Source organism: Tasmannia lanceolata, unplaced genomic scaffold (genome assembly GCF_043159265.1).
Source record: "Tasmannia lanceolata isolate RefF3 unplaced genomic scaffold, GAP_Taslan_0.1 ptg000012l, whole genome shotgun sequence".
Lineage (NCBI taxonomy): Eukaryota > Viridiplantae > Streptophyta > Magnoliopsida > Canellales > Winteraceae > Tasmannia > Tasmannia lanceolata.
Genome location: NW_027518689.1, coordinates 54,944,195 through 54,963,354, shown reverse-complemented (window position 1 = coordinate 54,963,354; position 19,160 = coordinate 54,944,195). Strand labels below are relative to the sequence as shown.

The 19,160-nt window shown below is 38.3% G+C and overlaps 3 protein-coding genes across 3 annotated transcripts; all 3 read right to left on the bottom strand.

Annotated features, from left to right (window-relative positions):
* Positions 1-8,954: 8,954 nt before the first annotated feature.
* LOC143888964 (uncharacterized) lies at positions 8,955-9,692 on the bottom strand. Its single transcript, XM_077393342.1, has one exon. It carries the CDS (start codon positions 9,690-9,692, stop codon positions 8,955-8,957), a length of 738 nt encoding a protein of 245 aa, XP_077249457.1.
* On the bottom strand, positions 9,689-10,396 carry LOC143888963 (uncharacterized). Its single transcript, XM_077393341.1, has one exon. It carries the CDS (start codon positions 10,394-10,396, stop codon positions 9,689-9,691), a length of 708 nt encoding a protein of 235 aa, XP_077249456.1.
* A 2,132-nt stretch (positions 10,397-12,528) lies between these two features.
* LOC143888962 (uncharacterized) lies at positions 12,529-13,104 on the bottom strand. The gene has a single exon (XM_077393340.1). It carries the CDS (start codon positions 13,102-13,104, stop codon positions 12,529-12,531), a length of 576 nt encoding a protein of 191 aa, XP_077249455.1.
* Positions 13,105-19,160: the final 6,056 nt, after the last annotated feature.

Genomic DNA, 19,160 nt, shown 5'->3' with positions numbered 1-19,160 from the left:
TCGAAGAGATGTGATCAAATGAAGGACTGACCATGAATAACGACACTTGGCCATGGGTCGAATTTGTGACAAAAAGACTGAAGGATAGATCATGACAATAAGAATGGTGATGAAAAGCCATCAATCTGATCATATTCCAAAAAATGAATGGATAAGGATAATTGATTAGATTAGGAAGGAAAACCTAACTAAGAAGTAAACCCTAATCTAATAATGTAAATACACGATGGAAAAATGGATCAATTTTATGAACAATAGATCACGAGATAGATTATGGATAAAGAGCCAATAATCCAATGAGTATCCACAGAATGGATAAATAGAAAGAATTGATAGATTAGGAAAAAGAACCTAACTAAGAAGTCTTAGTCTAATAATGTATATGTAACATAGGAATTCAATGACGTAAGATATACTCAAGTTTTATGATCAACGGATCATGGAATAGACTATGGTCATAATGGTAAGTAAAAGCCTATGACCAAGTATAGATCTGAAATACGGATTGATATAATTGATTAGATTAGACAAGGAAACCTCACTAAAGAGTAGGCCCCAATCTGATAATCAATAAATAGGCATATACATATATATCCTAACCAGGGGCACCAGCCCTAAATATGATCCCACAGAGTCAAGACACTTGACTCAAGAGACAGACATGTGAGTGTACTAGGACCGCGCTGTAGTCACATAGGGTGAGCTACAATAATCTATGGATAAGACATGGCTCCTAAATCTTGGCTCCAACATGTGTAGGCAACACATGTTCGTCTTTATATGAATGCAATATATACATATAAGCACATGCAGATCTTAATTGGGTTTCACTAAGTCAGCAAATATATCTATATACATAATATATGTAAAATGAAAGTAGGGCTCCGGACTCAATATATCGGGTACTATCCTTATGATCCATACTTAAAATGTATAACACAAGTACGCCTAGTGTTCTACATAGTATGCTTCATTGCTCATCGGCTGCTATAAACACAAGTACGCCTGGTGTTTACGGCTGCAGCACCGGCGCATAGCTTGGAAATAGATACAACAATCCCATCAGGGTAATGACATCCCTTATTTTAAACACCTATTTGGTGCCCCTAGATTCTAAGCGATTAAATTCTCATTTCACATGATTTTGGCCCAAATTTCTTCAAAATTAGTAAAAAATGGCATTTTAACAGAGTTAAGCAATATCTCGAAAGATCCCCAGCAGAGTCGCCAGCCTGTGGACCCCGATCCGAGAGAGGCGGGGGACATGCCCCACACGAGACAGAAGTCTCTCTCTAGATCATCCACGTGAATGGAGAGCTCTACCAATGAACTCTCGAAAGAATGTGCCTCTCACAGCATGAGTGGCGATACAAAGGGAGATACCTCTCGATTCGGGGACTAGCCCAGATTCGAGGCGTACCTTAAACAAAGAAGAGTCGCCATCCAAGGAAGTGGGCCATGGATCCCATACTATGCTCTGTTGCAACGGATAACCAGAGATATAAAAAGAAGGTTCGTGCCTGGTTACGAATTTAGAAGGTCCGAAGAGCACCTCATCCGCCCAAGTGCAAACACCTGGTCTCTTATACCATTTACTTATTGATTTTGAAGAGTTTTGGGCGAAAGTCATGTGAAATGGGAACACATCTCCGAGAAGACGTCTATCTAATCATGCATGTCTCGGAGGAATAATAAGCACACACAAAATAGATGAAAGTAGTGTCGCCTAAGGATAGCTAGGTTATGAGTGTCATATCTAATTGGTGTCTAAGTTCTGGTGTGCAAACACATGCATGCTACAACTAAAAGTGTAGGATCTGTACATGAAAGTAAGAAAACACAGCAAAACGCACAACACAAATCAATTCTATACATAACTGGACAAGACAAATCCTAAAACTCTAATGCAGGACTTGAGTAGGACCAGAATGGCCATCCACCCTGGCTGCACTACGTATCCCGGCCTCGGGAAGAATCAGAGTCAACGTAGTTCGATGACCTATTCTAAACTACGATGCCTAACTATCTAGAACTGCTATCCTAGACTCGATCCACTAGACTCGACTGATTTTTAAAGCTTTTTGCACAATTATTTAAGTTCAATGTGAATTGGCAATTTTTAGGACTCTCTATATGCCCTAACTAATGCAAATTGGTTAGCCTTAAGCTAATGAAGGTGGGCCCTACATCCTATGTGTATCTAGGCTGTGCATCCTAATGAAAACCATGGGTTGACTATATGCTTCCTAGTCTAGCCATCAGTTCGACTAAATGTCTAACCGATCAACTCGAGGCCTCCTAACTCTAGGGACGCTCACACGACAGGACACACCATATCAATACAAATCAGGACAGCCTCCTAACTCTAAAACACCCCAAACAGATAGGACAGACTCCTAACTCTAGGGGAAGATCTTTTTGAAAAGATTTTGAAGAATTTTTGTATTTTTGAAAGGTTTGACATGTTTATTTTGAAAAGTTTGGCTGGACTTGGGATAAAGATCCCAAGCTGCACTACGTACCTCGAGAAAGAGGATTAAGCCAACGTAGTTCGGAACAGAATTTCCTAACTACTCCTAATGACTCAAGACCTTTGGGTTTTTCAGATATTTTTTAATTTTCAAGTATTTTTGACTCAAGAGGACAAATTCCTATCATCATAAGAGTAAGAACAGACTTCTGATACCCCGCAAAGGTTGGACAGCATCCTTTGCTTTGCGGGGGAATTGAACAGAATCACGACTCTTCAAGGGTTGGATAGCATCTTATACCTTGCAAGAGTGGATAGAAAAATACATGATTTGATGAGAGGTTGGACAGAATCTTAACCCTTATGATGATAGGACAGACTCCTGAAAGACTGACTCCTGAAAGAAGGACTGACTTCTATGCTAATGGAAAAGACTTTCTAGCTAAGGACAGACTCCTATGCAAAAAGACTGACTCCTAGTGCACAACCCTAAGAAGGGAGTGCTAATGAGACTAAGCTAGTCTCCTAAAAGAAGAGGAGATAAAGAAGGGGTGCTAGTGAGACTAGGCAAAACTCGTAAACTCCGAGGTCATTATGACTCTAAACACATATATGCTCATCTAAAAAAAATGCAAGTATAATAAATATAGCGCGATAACACTTTGAACTTTAATGCCTAAACCAATGTTTGGATAAGTAGTAGATGATAATTCACTTGTATAATGATTCTTGCTGGAATTTGAGCATGCACATGATTTCAACAATGGTGTCTTTTTTTTATCCACACTAACTGAAATGCAAAGAAGTTAAAATTTAGACATGGGCATCCATTTAAGCACTCTTATTTCCAACAGTTACTCCTTACCTGTTTTATCCCTCTTACTATTATTTTCCCCAACAGTGATCACTCTAACCTATATCTTTTTTTTTTTTTTTTTTTCATGATCTAATAAAAACTAAGAATATATCTAGAATAACAGGGGAAGATGAAATACATTTCTCAACATGGATCACCAAACCTATACTACTAAAGTTCACGAACTATAGCATCCGTTCATGTAAAATTACTACTAGGAACTATATAACCTGCTATTACCAGATCATGCCAGTGTAAACATCACCAATCTTGAATTCCCTAGCTAATTATGATTCAAGAACTATCATACAAACGAGGACTGAAATGAGTAAACTATATGAATCCTTGTCAACAAGTTTATAATTGGATGAAGGAACATTAATATCCTTACAATATACAACCATAACATAAAACGACCTAGTAAATATATTTTATATAGCCTTGAACTTTCAGTTAACAAAAGGATAATCTTTAAATCATGCAAAAGGAACATCTCAATCAATTTCCAACAAAAGCTCAACTCAGAATTTCAAAATATTTCACTAGCTTACATTCAATCAAAATACTTGTAGTATTCATAAATATCTATAACCAATGTGAAGAATAAAGTATGCATTCTAATGTAACAACAACCTAAACATGAATCACATACTCAAACATATAATCGCACATCCATAATTAAAATGACACAATTCACATGTTTTAGTGTCTTCATATAAATCCACATAAATTTTAGACCAGGCCGATATCATCAACACTCCAATAATATATCATTAGTATTACCACTCAATCATGATGGAATTCATCACTCATCCATGAAAAGATAAAACTATGCTGGAATGAGAATTCTCTTTTTTTTTAACATGGAGTTGAATTAAACAATATACAAAAAGGAATTTCATCTCATCATATTTTTTTATAGCACAACCATAACTGCTACTTGATTCAAAACTAATTCATTTTTATGTCTTAAAATTAAAAAGAATAAGAACAGGAATAATCATACCATCAACAACAAAAGAGAAGATCAGAGAATTAAATACCTTAATTTTCTTGTAAAATCACTCTTCCAAGATTTATGCTCCTCCTTACCTTGCTTCATTCACCTTCAATGTAGTATTCTTTGAATCGAAGATCGTGCATAACTTCAGAAAACAGAGAATAGTAAGAAATACACCAAATCAAAATGAGGATTGCTTGAATCAGAGCATGGAATACTCAGATTTAAAACAAAAGATAACAGAGTAAAGGTTTTCAAGAAGAAAAATGCCAATTCTAAGGATTCGAACACAGCTGAGAATGAACTGATCTAGGGCTTTAATCTCAGATCAAAGGAAATGAGTACGTCCCATATTTCTAAACCTAAACAAGAAAATGAGATACTTAGATCCAGATTTTGAACAGAGTACAAGCTTCATCAAAGATTTTGATGAAAAATAGCTAGATCTAAAGCTGCTCTCTTGAAATAGGGTTTAAAAATGGAAAACAACAGCTTTTAGGTTTAGAAAACAGGGATCTAAGCCAGCAAAGAAAGCAAAAGCAAGGAGCCGGAGCTTCGACGGAGGTCGGCCGGAGCTAGAGTGTTTGATCGAAAAAAATAAAAAATAAAAAACTAAAAATGGTAAAAGATTAAGGTTTCTAAAATCCACAGCAAGAAAAGGAGAAGATCTATGTTAAGTACACATAAAGGAGAGGTCGGCCGGAATCTGATCGGAACATGACTGGAAAAAATGGAGAAAAAGGGAAGGATCTAGGTCTTGATGAGATCATAAATGATCGATCGGAGAAGAATAAGTACAGATCCAATCAGGTGGCTTGGATCTAAGGCTTCTGCGATCGGATTTTGGCCTAAATTTGGCCGGAATCTGACTAGAGCTGAGCCGGAGCAGATAAGCAAGGGGATTAGGGTTTGGAATTAGGGATCTCTCTCTCGTCTCTCTCTAATTAGGGAAATAAAATCTCGATCTTTTTTTCTAAATGAGGCTTAAATGGGTTTTTCTAGGTTTATTTTAGAATTGATATTGGCACTCCAATTTTTTGTGAGTGCACGGTTGCGCAAAGAAAATGATAGGCGCGCAGTTTTGCCCGTCTATATGGCTAAGTTCAGCCCTCCCCAGGATAAACTCACCCCTCCTTCAGGATAAATTCGCACCCCTTCTCTGGTTTACACTATGGTTCCCACTCGGCTCGTTCGCTAGGTAAACGTGCTCGGATTTCGACGAAATTTTGCAGGGACCTTGGTGGGACCTAAACCTAGGTTAGGGTGAAATTTGGGACCCTAATTATTTCATTTGATGGGGTTTTGAACAAACATGGAAGGTTAAGGGCACGGTCAAAATGGGGTGTCTACAGGTATTTAATCGTAGATTTAGTTGGTGAAGGATGGATATTGAAAAATAGAAGGTTTCATATTTTAGAAACTTTAGAAAACATCCATCTTTTAGACATAAGAAACCTTAGAGATGGTGTGGAGGACATTTTAGCTATGTTTTGAGATGCGAATGTGATGATATTAAATCTTATATTTAGTTGATTAAGGAGTGAGATTGAAAAAAAAAAGTTTCCTATTTTAAAAACTGTATAAGACATCATCTCTTAGACATATGAAACCCTACAGATGGTGTGAGGTAGCTTTTAGCTAAGTTTTGAGATGATGATGAGTTGGTAATGAATCTTATATTTAGTTGACAAATGATGAAGATAGAAAAAATAGAAAGTTTCTTAATTTAGGAACTTTATAAATCTTCCATCTTTTAAAGATAGGAGACCCTAGACACGGTGTGAAGGAGCTTTTAACCATGTTTTGGGAAAACGATGAGACGATACTGAATCTTAGATTTAGTTGATGAAGGATGAGAATTGAAAAAATAGAAAGTTTCTTCTTTTAGAAACTTTGTAAAACATCAGCTTTTAGACATATGAAACCCTAGAGATGATGTCAACGAGTTTTTACCCAAGTTTTGGGATAAGAATGAGAAGATACCGAATCATAGATTTAGTTAATTAAGTTTGGAGATTGAAAAAATAGAAAGTTTCTTATTTTAGAAAATTTATAAAAATCCATCTTTTAGATATAGGAAACCCAAGTAATAGTGTCAAGGAGCTTTGAACCAAGTTTTGGGATGACGATGAGATGGTAAGGAATCTTAGATTTAGTTGACGATGGATGGAGATTGAAAAATATAAAGTTTCTTATTTTAGAAACTTTATAAAAGATCTATCTTCTAGACCTAGAAAATCCTATAGATGATGTCAAGTTGCTTTTAGCTAAGTTTTGAGATGAGGATTAAATGGTTTTGAATCTTAGATTTAGTTGATCAAGGATGGCGATTGAGAAAATTGAATGTTTCTTATTTTAGAAACTTTATAAAACAACAATCTTTTAGATATAGGAAACCCCATATCAACTAAATCTTAGAGATGGTTTCAAGGAGCTTTTAACTATGTTTTGAGATGAGGATGAGATGATATTGAATCTTTGATTTAGTTGATGAAGGATGGAGATTGAAATAATAGAAAGTTCTTATTTTATAAACTTATAAAACATCCATCTTTTAGACATATGAAACCCTAGAGATGGTGTCAAGGTGCTTTTAGCCAATTTTTTGCGATGATGATGAGATGGTATTGAATCGTAGATTTAGTTGGTGAAGGATGGAGAGGTAAAAATAGAAAGTTTCTTATTTTAGAAACTTTGTAAAACATGCATCTTTTAGACATTGGAAACCCTAGAGATGAGGTCAAAGAGCTTTTAGCTAAGTTTTGAGATGAGGATGGGATGATAGTGAATCTTTGATTTAGTTGATGAATGATGGAGATTGAAGAAATATAAACTTTTTTATTTTAGAACCTTATAAAACATCCATCTTTTAGACATATGTGACCCTAGAGACGGTGTCAAGGAGATTTTAGCCAAGTTTTGGGATGAGAATGGGAGAGTATTGAATCTCAGATTTAGTTGATGATGGATGGATATTGAAAAATAGAAAGTTTCTTATTTTAGAAACTTTATAAAACATCCATCATTTAGACATAGGAAACCCTTGAGATGATGTCAACGAGCTTTTATCCAAGTTTTGAGATAAGAATGAGAGGGTACTGAATCATAAATTTAGTTGATTAAGTATAGAGAATGAAAAAATAGAAAGTTTCTTATTTTAGAAACTTTATAAAAATCGATCTTTTAGACATAGAAAACCCTAGAGATGGTGACAAGATGCTTTTACCCAAGTTTCGAGATGAGGATGAGATGGCATTGAATCTTAGATTTAGTTGATAAAGTTTAGATATGAAAAAAATAGAAAGTTTCTTATTTTAGAAACTTTATAAGATATTTATCTTTTAGACATAGGAAACCCTAGAGATGGGGTCGAGGAGCTTTTAGCCAAGTTTTGGGGTGGGGATGAGATGGTATTGAATCGTAGATTTAGTTGGTGAATGATGGATATTGAAAAATAGAAAGTTTCATATTTTAGAAACTTTAGAAAACATCCATATTTTAGACTTAGGAAACCCTAGAGATGGAGTCAATGAGGTTTTAGCTAAGTTTTGAGATGCGGATGAGATGGTATTGAATCTTATATTTAGTTGATTAATGATGAAGATTGAAAAAATAGAAAGTTTCTTATTTTAGAAACTTTATAAAACATCCATCTTTTAGAGATAGGAGACCCTAGACACGGTGTCAAGGAGCTTTTAGCCATGTTTTGGATAACGATGAGATGATACTGAATCTTAGATTTAGTTGATGAAGGATGTGAATTGAAAAAATAGAAAGTTTCTTCTTTTAGACACTTTATAAAACATCAATCTCTTAGACATAGGAAACTCTAGAGATGATGTCAACGAGCTTTTAGCCAAGTTTTAGGATAAGAATGAGAAGACACTGAATCGTAGATTTAGTTGATTAAGTATGGAGATTGAAAAAATACGAAACCTTAGAGTTGGTGTCAATGAGCTTTTAACCATATTTTGAGATGAGGATGAGATTGTATGAAATTTTAGATTTAGTTGATAAAGGATAGAGATGGAAAAATAGAAAGTTTCTTATTATAGAAACTTTATAAAACATCAATCTTTTAGACTTATGAAACCCTAGAGATGTTGTCAACAAACTTTTAGCCAAGTTTTGGGATGAGAACGAGAGGGTATTAAATCTTAGATTTAGTTGATAAATGATGAAAATTGAAAAAGTAGAAAGTTTCTTATTTTAGAAACTTTATAAACATCCTTCTTTTAGACATAGGAGAACCTAGAGACGGTGTCAAGGAGCTTTTAGCCTTGTTTTGGGATGAGGATGATGTGATATTGAATCTTAGATTTAGTTGATTAAGGATGGAGATTGAAAGAATAGAAAGTTTATTATTTTAGAAACTTTGTAAAACATCCATCTTTTTTTCTTTTTTGATGGTTAAGCTGGGGTTAGGTAAGACCCCTACCAGATATCATTAAAGAAATAAAGAGATACATCAAGGGGGCCAATAAACCAGCCAGGGGGGAACAGACTCCCAATAGGCAAACCACATAATGGCAATCCACATAACAGCAAAAAGACAATAAGTTACAGAGCCTAAACAGCCAAACATGGGAAACAAAAGGGGAAGAGCGGGAGCAGCATAGAAGACAGAATCAGTTCCGATTTTTCAAACGCAGATACTTTGTTCTCTCTCTATCGGATTTTACAATAGCAAGAAGCTCGTCAGGAACTGTCATCTGAGAAGTGGAATGGCCTTTAAAGGGGCACTCTCTCTTGGACAAAAAATCAGCTGCCATGTTGTCCTCTCTCCAGATGTGGGTGATTCTCCACTTCATTCCTGCCAGATTAGTCCAAGCTCTTTGGATCGACGGGATTTTTTTCCACGGAGGTAAAGAGCGTTTGTTGAAAGAGTTAACAGCAAAGGAAGAGTCTGCTTCAATCCAAAGAGAAGTAATACCCAGATATTTTTCAACGGCCACTCCTTCACATATTGCTTGAATTTCCAAGGCGAAGATCTCATCCCCATCAGTAAATTTAGAGAAAACAAGAATTATTTCGCCATCCTTGTTTCTTAGAATTCCTCCAATCCCTCCTCCTTCATCAACTAAAGAGGCATCAGTATTTAGCTTGAATTCTCCCAATTCAGGCGGAAGCCAACAACAGAATTGCAGCTCTTTCTCCTTTACAGAAAGCTTGTATCCAAAGTGATTTGCAACAGCAACCTTATGCACTTCATTACTGTCCCAGAGAGTTAGACTATTAACTCTTGACAATACATCGTCAAGAATGAAGCAGAGAATTCTGGTCTTATGATTTGATTTTTTTTCAAAGATTCTCAGGTTCCTCTCTCTCCATAACCTGTAGATAGCAGATGCAAAAGCAATTTTCATGGCAGTGGAACTTTGAGACTTCTACAATGGATTCTTAACCACTCTTCTTCATCCTGGATAGTTTTCTTCAGTTTTCTTCTAGATCCATACCGCCACAAAATAGATCGCCAGACCCAAGCTGAGAAGCCACACCTGAAGAATAAGTGATTTATAGTCTCCTTTTCTGAATTACAGAGAGGACATCTATCATCCATCACTCTATTGCAGAAAATCGGATGATCTCTAGTAAGCAATTTCATGTGAAGAACTTTCCAAGTGATCAAAGCTTGCCTTGGAACATGACCCGGAAACCAGACTGAAGAGGCCCATGGGACGACCACATTTTGCTGCCTAATTGAGTTCCAAGCGCTTTTGACAGAGAAATAACCATCAATATTAGGCTTCCAGATTGCTCTGTTTTCGTCTTCCTCCTGAAACAACGACCTCTGGAGAATAGATATTTCCTGATTGAGAGATGGTTTATTGATAATTGGATTCCAGCCTTCCTTTGAATGAATCTCATCCAGACATTTCATTGAGGAGAGAGAATAATCAGTCACAGACTTAGAGATGAGTTGCTCCAAAACGCCATCTGTATGCCAAGGCTGAGTCCAAAGCTCAATTTCAGCTTCTTTCCCAACTAAGTAGCAAGTCTTATCTTTGATGACCTCTCTAGCTCGAAGAATGCTCCTGATTGCCCAAGACAGTTTGGAGGGAACTTTCATGGACCAAATGTTCTTGTTTTTTTATATATTTTGCAAATATCCATTTTCTCCATAAAGAATTATTGTCTTGGATAAGCCTCCACAGTAATTTGCACTGGAGAGCCGAATTTATGTCTCTTAGCTTACGGATACCCAAACCGCCTTCTTCCTTAGGCAAATAGTTTCCCAAGCCACCGTATGGACTTTCTTAGCTTTCTCACTGCCAGCCCAAACAAAATCCCTGCAAAGCCTTTCAATCTTGTCGATAACTCCCGAGGGGATGTTAAAAGAAGAGGACCAAAAGACTTAATAAGACTGAATTACTGATTTCACCAACTCAATCCTTCCCGCCGAGGAAAGGAAACGGTTACTCCAACCATTGATTTTTTTAGTGACCTTCGAGATGATCGGGAAGCAATCATTGGAAGAGAGTCTTGAAGAAGTCAATGGGAGCCCAAGATATCTGATTGGCAATTTACCCTCTGGGATATGCAAAATTTTTTCGATTTTCTTCCTTTCTCTGAACGAAGTTCTAGAAAAGAAGACATTGCATTTCGAGAAATTTGGTTGGAGGCCAGAGTAGCTGTAGAATGTTTCCAAACAAGCCAGAATTTCTTTTGCAGACTGGCCAGAACCTTCTGCGAAGATCATAAGATCATTCGCAAAAAGTAAGTGGGTTATGGAGACATTTCCATGAGTAAAGGGGGATTGGAGATTACCTCTCATCTGAGAATCTTCAAGGGTTCTAGAAAGCATTTCCATCGTTAAACAGAATAGCAAAGGGGATAGGGGATCTCCTTGGCGAATTCCGTTGGTTGAATTGAAGTGGCCTTGAGGAGACCCATTTATCAAGACAGAAAAGGAGGGAGTCTGAATGCATTCCTCCACCCACTTACAGCAAAGGTTAGTGAAGCCCTATTTCACCATAAATTGAAGAAGAGCTTCTCTCTTAACATTGTCGAAGGCCTTTGCAAGGTCAATTTTAATACACATAGCCGATTTAGCTGAGGCGAGATGGAATTTGTGCAGAATGTCATGGGTTAACAAGATATTGTCTTGAATTTGCCTTCCTCTGATGAAAGCAGATTGGGCAGGATTAACCAACTTGTTGATCACAGATTTCAATCTTTGAGCAAGGATCTTGGTGATCGTCTTGTATATGAAGTTGCACAAGGAAATCGGCCGGAACTTGGAAGGCGAAGCCGCATCAAGGACTTTAGGAATGAGGGATATAAAGGTGTTATTGATTTCCTTCAAGATCTTTGCTTTCAAAAAGAAGTTGGGAATTGCGTCAGTAAAGTCTTTTCCAACAAGATACCAAAATTTTTGAAAGAACAAGCCATTAAATCCATCCGGACCAGGCGCTTTGTCTCCATCAGCCATAAACACAGCATCTCTAATCTCCTCCTTGGTCACCTCGCGGGAAAGATGATTTGCTTCGTCCAAGGTAAGGAATTTATTTGGCTTAGGGGTGTGGATATTCTGATCAAGTTTTCTGTTTAAGAGCTTGTGATAGTAATTGACCAACATACTAGATATCTCGTGAGGATCATAGGAGATGGAGTGGTCTTCTCTTTCCATAGCCATAATGTGGTTTATATGATTCCTGGTTCTGACAGCAGCATGGAAGAACTTGGTATTAGAGTCACCTTGACATAGCCACTCGATTCTAGATTTCTGTTTGTAGAGCACCCCTTCCCTTCTAGCAATGACACAGAATTCATCTCTAGCTTCAATTTCGGCCTTGTTGATTCGCTGATCCCCTGGATTTTGAGCAAGTTGATTTTGAATATCTTCAAGCTTGCGGCGAGCGATAGGGAGCATCACATCAATTCTACCAAAAATGCCCTTGTTCCATGAGACAAGGTGTCTCTTAACTTCTTTAAGTTTATACACTAACCTGTACATTGGATTCCCCATGCAGTTATTGGCCCAGGCTCTTTCAACAACGGGATAAACAGAGACATCATCCAACCACATTGACATGAATTTGAAAGGTTTTGGGCCCAGACTAGTGTGATTTTTTAGACTCACAGTAATAGCGCTATGATCTGAGATTCCAGGAGGCCTGTACGCAGCAAAAGAAAGGGGGAAGTCTTGGAGCCATAGGTCATTTACCAGGGCTCTATCTAGTCTAGCGTATTTCCTTTCACTCAGCGAGGCTCGATTATCCTTGAAAGAGAGTGACCAATCGATCTGAGATCTGCTAAACAGCAATTGTGTATGCAACTATTGAAATCCTCAATGTCATTCTGATTATGAGAAGGTCCTCCCGATCTTTCATCATAGCTCCTTATCACATTGAAATCCCCCAGCACAATCCAAGGGCCTTGGATGACAGCATTTACTAATTCAAGATCCTCCCACAGAACTTTCCGATCTCCCCCATAATTTCTCCTATAGACAGTGGTAAGATGAAACCTCTGATTAGTTTGGGTAAGAAGAACCTCCGCATGAATGAATTGGCTCGACTCCGAAAGGATCTGAAGATTTACTCTCATTGGATCCCAAAGAATCCAAACTCTACCTTTAATTACATGCTCATAATTTTCATGAAAATCCCAAGACTCACAAATATCTTTTACATGATGTATCATCAATGGTTCTCTGGCTTTAGTTTCTTGGAGACAACAGATAGGAGCATTAGTGCTTCGAATCAGGTATTGAACTTCCTTTTTCTTTGCGGCTGAGCAAATTCCCCTAATATTCCAAGAAGTTACGATATTCATTGAGTAACAGAGTTTGTAGGGGGAGGGGGGTCTCTTTCAGAGTTGTGGTCTTGGGCGCGAATGAGCTGGGGAGGATGTGGGCAATCACTCAAACCTACCGATAAGAGGTGACCAGGTTTCTCACAAGATGAAGCTGAGAGTTCTTCATCAAGATTGTTGACCAGGGCAGCACTCTCATTGATATTGGTTTCAACTCGATCCTGACTGTATCCCACCTCATCAATATCATTACCCTCATCTTCAGCCAGGGCTTCAAAGCTATTTTGGATCTGAATTGCTTTCTCTGCCGCTCGAGAACTGACGCCATGATGATTACTACTCTGCTCAACAACTTGGGGGTGCTTAGAGGGATTTTTTTCTGACCTTTCCTCCCCGACCCTATCTTGAGTGGCTAGCTTAGATAGGGGTTTTACTGGCCTCCATTCCTGTTTATAATTGTGCTGGGCTACCTGAACTTTTTTGGGACATGCCTCAGAGGTATGACTGAAATCAAGGTAGGTTTTGCATGCTGATGGTTTCCAGTCGTATTGCACACTTTGGATATGAATCCCATAAGGGGTATGTATGGGAATGGAATTGGGAAAATCTGTTTCGGCGTCCACTTCCACACACATACGAGCATAACTGAGCCTTGTTTCTTCAGCAGTCCTTGAATCCATGAACAGAGGATTCCCAATAAAACTAGCAATTTTACTTAATCCTTTAGCACTCCAGAACTCGAGAGGCAAGCCTGGAAGGCGAACCCACACAGGGATTGAGGTCAAGTTTAGTTTCTCTAGGGGTGTCCTAGGTTTCCACTTTCGTAAAATCAAAGGTCTCCCAGCATAGGAGTGTTCCCCTGATTCCAGCACTGAGTCACAATCCTCCAGACAAGTGAATTGAAATAAGTAAAATCCATTATTAGGAGAGAAAATCTGCAAGTCCCCTTTAAGTTTCCACTTCCTCGAGAGGTTCTCTCTCAGGTTCATGAAATAGGGCCTTCTACCAATAAAATAACCCACCAAAGAAGTTTTCCATTTACATCCAGTCTCTTCTAGCTCATCATTTTCGAAAGAAATCCTCTTCTTCCCCGAATAAGCCAAAACAGGGTTCACAAACTCAAGTTTTGAAAGCCCCTTGGTTGAGGTCTTTTGAAAGAGAGATCTCCAAGGACCAGGTGTGTCCTGATTTGCATCAGCTCCTTTCTCTAAATTGGATGCAGAAATTGACTTGGGAGTTGTCTCAACAGTATTTGGAGGATTTGAATTTTTATGTGGGAGGGAAAGATGGGGGGATAGATGGGTCATGAGAGAGGACGCTGGAAGGGGGGTTTTCTTGGTTTGAATTTTCAAGTGGGCGGGTGTAATGTCCAGGGGACAAAGGGAATGAGCTGGAGAGATGTGGGCCATGGTTTCTGATTTTCTCCACTTTTGCAGCTGCTATGAGCTTTTGGTTAAGGATAGGACTTTGACCTGGGGTGAAGAGACTGGGGGCAGACGAATTTGGGGTAGAGGAGACAGCAGAGGGTAGGTGTTGACTGTCAAGGGTCACAGAAAACTCTGCTGGACAATACCCCTTTTCCTGAAAGAGGTGGTTTTTTCCCTGGTTTTCTTGAGCAATGGAGGAAATGCCAAATAAGGAAGGATTCACTCCAGCAATCTCATCTCCTCCGTTTTGCAATTCCAGAGGAAAGAAATTGTTGAGGGTTGGAGGGGGAGGAGCACAAAGGATGGGCTGAAGGTCATGGGATTTCCGTGAAGGAGGGGTTTTGGAAGATAACCCAGACGACTTCTTAGATTTTTTAAGAGAGATGGGAGGCTGAGCTGGGTTTTTGGTGAACCTTTTGTGCACTCGAGTACCTCTCTTGAAGTGAGTTGAGGGATCTTGATCATTTCCAAGGGGGTCATCTAGAGGGAACATTTTTTTTAGGTAAGCAATACGCTGGGCAGAGTTTATACCTTTTTCAGAGAGAGAAGGAGTCTGATGTTCAACAGTAATGGGGAGCCGTTCAAACTCTTGGATATCTTCCTTGTCACAAAATGCTAGAAACTCATTTACATGGGGAGAGGGGGAGCTCATACCTGGTTCCGAAAGAGGTGATGGCTGATGTTCAACAAAAGAAGAGAACCCTTCAAATTGATAGTTTTCCTCAAGATCACGAACTACTTGAGGCACAGATCCATTGGATGAAGGAGATTTGCCATGACCAGCAGGTTGTGGGCTGGCCCAGAAACGACCTTTCACTACAGCAGCAGCAGAGGACTTGCCTGGGTCAGGAGGAATCTCCATGATCATCACCCAATAAGACTTGCTTCCCGGTTGGGAGAAAGGGACGAGAACGGCTTGGGCCCTTGGCCTCCCGCTGGCAGAGGCTGGAGGAAGAAGATGATCTCCTCGAAGAGGAGTGCTTCTCTCACTAGGAAATCTCAGAGCTTCTCTCACTAGGGCTAAAAGCTCGTTGACATCATCTTGAGGGTTTCGATACCATTAACATCCATCTTTTAAACATAGGAAACCCTAGAAATTATGTCAACGAGCTTTAAGCCAAGTTTTTGGATGAGAAGTAGAGGTACTGAAGCTTAAATTTAGTTGATGAAGGATGGAGATTGAAAAATTAGAAAATTTCTTATTTTCGAAACTTTTAAAAACTTCAATCTTTTAGACATAAGAAACCCTAGAGATGGTGTTAAGTTGCTTTTAGCCAAGTTTCGGGATAATGATGAGATGGTATTGAATCGTAGATTAAGTTGGTGAGGGATGGAGATTGAAAAATAGAAAGTTCCTGAAATACAAGGTGACAACCCAAGAAGGGGGGTGAATTGGCTAATTAAAAATTTGGGGCTTAATTAATTGGATTCCTAAAATCAATTTACCAATTAAGCCTTAACATGTTTAACCCTTGATCAATTAATAGAGATATTAAGAGTTAGGGTTTGGGTGTTACTTTAAGCATGCATTAACTAACCCTTGTTTGATTCAAACATAGATACAAGTTGGGTTAGAGATTACCAATCACCACAATGTGCAAATGAGAAGGAGAAGAAGAAAGCATCCACAAGGTACAAGATTTATAGTGGTTCGGTCACAACTTGACCTAAGCCACTCTTCCAAGTTTTCTTCCTTGGGATTCTTCACTAACCACTAAGATTCTTCAGAAGGCGAATCTCAAAGCCTTACACCAACTCTTTCTTCAAAGGGATTACACCCTTTTTTGCAGGAAGCCTTTCAAATGACACCTTCCTCATATACTTGATTTACTTTTCTTTCCGGGCCAAATCGGAGACCGTCAAACATAGAATGAAGAAATAAAAAGAAAGAAATTCTCAATGCCTCTTGATAGGCAGATTACAAAGTTGTAAGCTCACAAACTCTCCAAAGAATATATACAAATGTAAAGCCTATGGAGATCCTCTTGATAGAATGTGAAAATGCAAATTCAAAGAGGTTTAACCTTTCAGATAAAAGTTTTGGTTCAAGAAGATGGGATTTTATCTTGACAAAGGTTATGTAGAAAAAGGTTTGGATAGTGTATATATAGCCCACAAGGAAATATGACCGTTTCGGGGTAAAACAGTAATTTACAGGGTTGAAAAAGTCAACCTGCGAAAGTCCCAACGGATCTATTTCCCAATCGCGGCGGTTGATCGAGGTATGGGCGGTAGCCCGCCCTTATCGGGCTCTTAATTTGAAATTCAAAATTCATACCGGCGCGGTCGCCCGGCGAGGGCTTACTGTTTGAATTTAATTTTCGCTCAAAACACTATCGCGGCCCACACCATATTGGATTGTTTTTGTTTTGAACAGAAATGTATCCGCGGTCGCCCCGCTTGTCTCGGTCGACCGGCCTGATAAATTTCGAGATAACCTGGATTTCCAGGTTCCATCCCGCGGTCGCCCGGCATAGCCCGGTCGACCGGCCTTAAGTGAAATTCCATTTTAACTTTAAAATCCATGGGCTTTTGGGCTATTGGTCTTTTGGCTTTAGTCCAAGATTTTCAAACACATTTTTGAGTGTGTTGATGGTTTTCAAAGATGTAAAATTTTAAGTATAAAAACCATTTTAAAAACCTTTTGAAAGTGCATTTTATATAAAATCAAGAGGACTCCAAATACATTCTAAAAATAAGAACCTTGAGTCTTCTTGGAATGTCTTGGCTCCTATGCACTTTCTTGAACTTATTCGGCTTGAGTGAACATTTTGACATTGTCTTGGCTCTTGTGACATCCTCCAATCTTCACTGCATGTTGGGAGGTGCATGAGGTGTCACCAATGACTTGTTCAACTCCAAGCTTCTTCTTGACACTTGCTTAGGAACTTGTGGGATCTTCATGATGAGCTTCTTTACTTGAGCATCTTCAAATGAGGATGACTCAAAAGTAGGTGCAAGCTCTTGGTTCCTTTGATCCTTGATTCACAAGTCATGTGTTGTGTTGAGTTGTGCAATGGCAATATAGCATATCAAATTCCTGTGTAGAGCACAACATCTCAAAGCAACACATTAGTCTGACAATGCTAATCAATTTGTGTTTGCTAGTATCTAAACAAGAAGGTAAGGTGAATGATTGAACCCATGTGCACCCTTTGGCTTACATTCACCTCCTTTTTTATGATGACAAACAATTTGATTAGGGAGGTAGGAGATATCATGATAATGGATATTTAACATGAATATGATATACACAATGGAGCATAGCTCCCCCTCACTATATGTACAAATATAATTAATAACTGTAAAACATATGGTGCATATACAATTGGACTAACTAATCAATTTCTAAAATTCTCCCTCTTTTGGCAATAGCAAAAAGGTAGGACTAAACAAGTGAAAGTACAAGTGGGGTGTCAAGAGGAATAATAGCTTTCTAAGCTATGTGCCTTGTATATGATATATTATTGAAGCACTAAGAATGATTATCAAAGAGAAAATAAAAGTAAAATGCATGATAAGCCATTTTTTATTTATTTTTGTGATCAAATGATTTGCAAGTTAAGCACAACAATAGGGGCGATAAACCATGTGAGCACATCACATTGGTCTATATAATCATGAATATATAACCATGGAGTTCTCCCTCTATGAATTTGTCATTGGCTCTAGGTGAAACCTGTGTTAGAGGGCATGACAAGGTACAATGATGCAAGGTGAATGATTTTAAACACTTGGACTTCATTTTCAACTTTTGAAGGCAGATAAGTATCTACCTGAGCAAAGATATGCTCAGATCTATGACTTAATCATTTAAGTTTACAAGTTGTATTTTAATGGGGATTTCTTGTCAAAGGGCAGAGAAGTCTCTTCCTGAGCATCAACATGCTTAGAACTATAACATACCTTTTGAGTTTAAGTTTGTTTGACCCTAAATGATTATACATTTGTAAGTGAAAAGCTCCCCCTGATTATGTACGATTAATCTAAATATAATTGTCTCTAGCACATAAGCCCATGATTTTTAATCACCTTACCCATTTCAATTTTTGCTCCATTTAAATGAGAAGTACACTTTGAATTAGAATGGGTGATTATTAGACATAGGATTATAAAGTTGAAACAACTACAGTCTAATAAAAACATGGATACCAAAAGAGTAAACAATAAAATGAGTACATATCCATGGCAACCAAAAGAACTCATGTATATATAAAGATGAGATAGGAATAGATCCCATATACATGAATGAATGATGGAAGAGACACACCCTCTTCACATCATGAACCAAAATAAAAACATAAAAACCTCCTTACTGAGCAGATATCCTATACATCCATAATCATGCCTCACAAGGCATACCCATCCACATATCATAAAGCCCATACTGGGCATGTGCAAACCAAAACAAAAGGCCACATCGGGCATAACCATCATCCATGAAGAAAATAAACATAATGTCTGAAAGCCCATACTGAGTGAGAAGAAGGAATCAAGAAATATGATCAAGCAGCTAAAAGATGTGATCAACTGCAGCTGCTGTCGAGAAGGTGCTGGTCATCTATCAATCCTGAGGAGGAGGAGGAGGATGCTCACGGGGTGGAGACCGGGAGGTGTAGTATCTGGTGAACTGACTCTTCTGATATGCCT

What these genes read in the sequence shown, in the direction of transcription:
- LOC143888964 (XM_077393342.1), bottom strand. Translation starts at nt 9,692, where the DNA reads ATGAAAATTGCTTTTGCATCTGCTATCTACAGGTTATGGAGAGAGAGG.
- LOC143888963 (XM_077393341.1), bottom strand. Translation starts at nt 10,396, where the DNA reads ATGAAAGTTCCCTCCAAACTGTCTTGGGCAATCAGGAGCATTCTTCGA.
- LOC143888962 (XM_077393340.1), bottom strand. Translation starts at nt 13,104, where the DNA reads ATGAATATCGTAACTTCTTGGAATATTAGGGGAATTTGCTCAGCCGCA.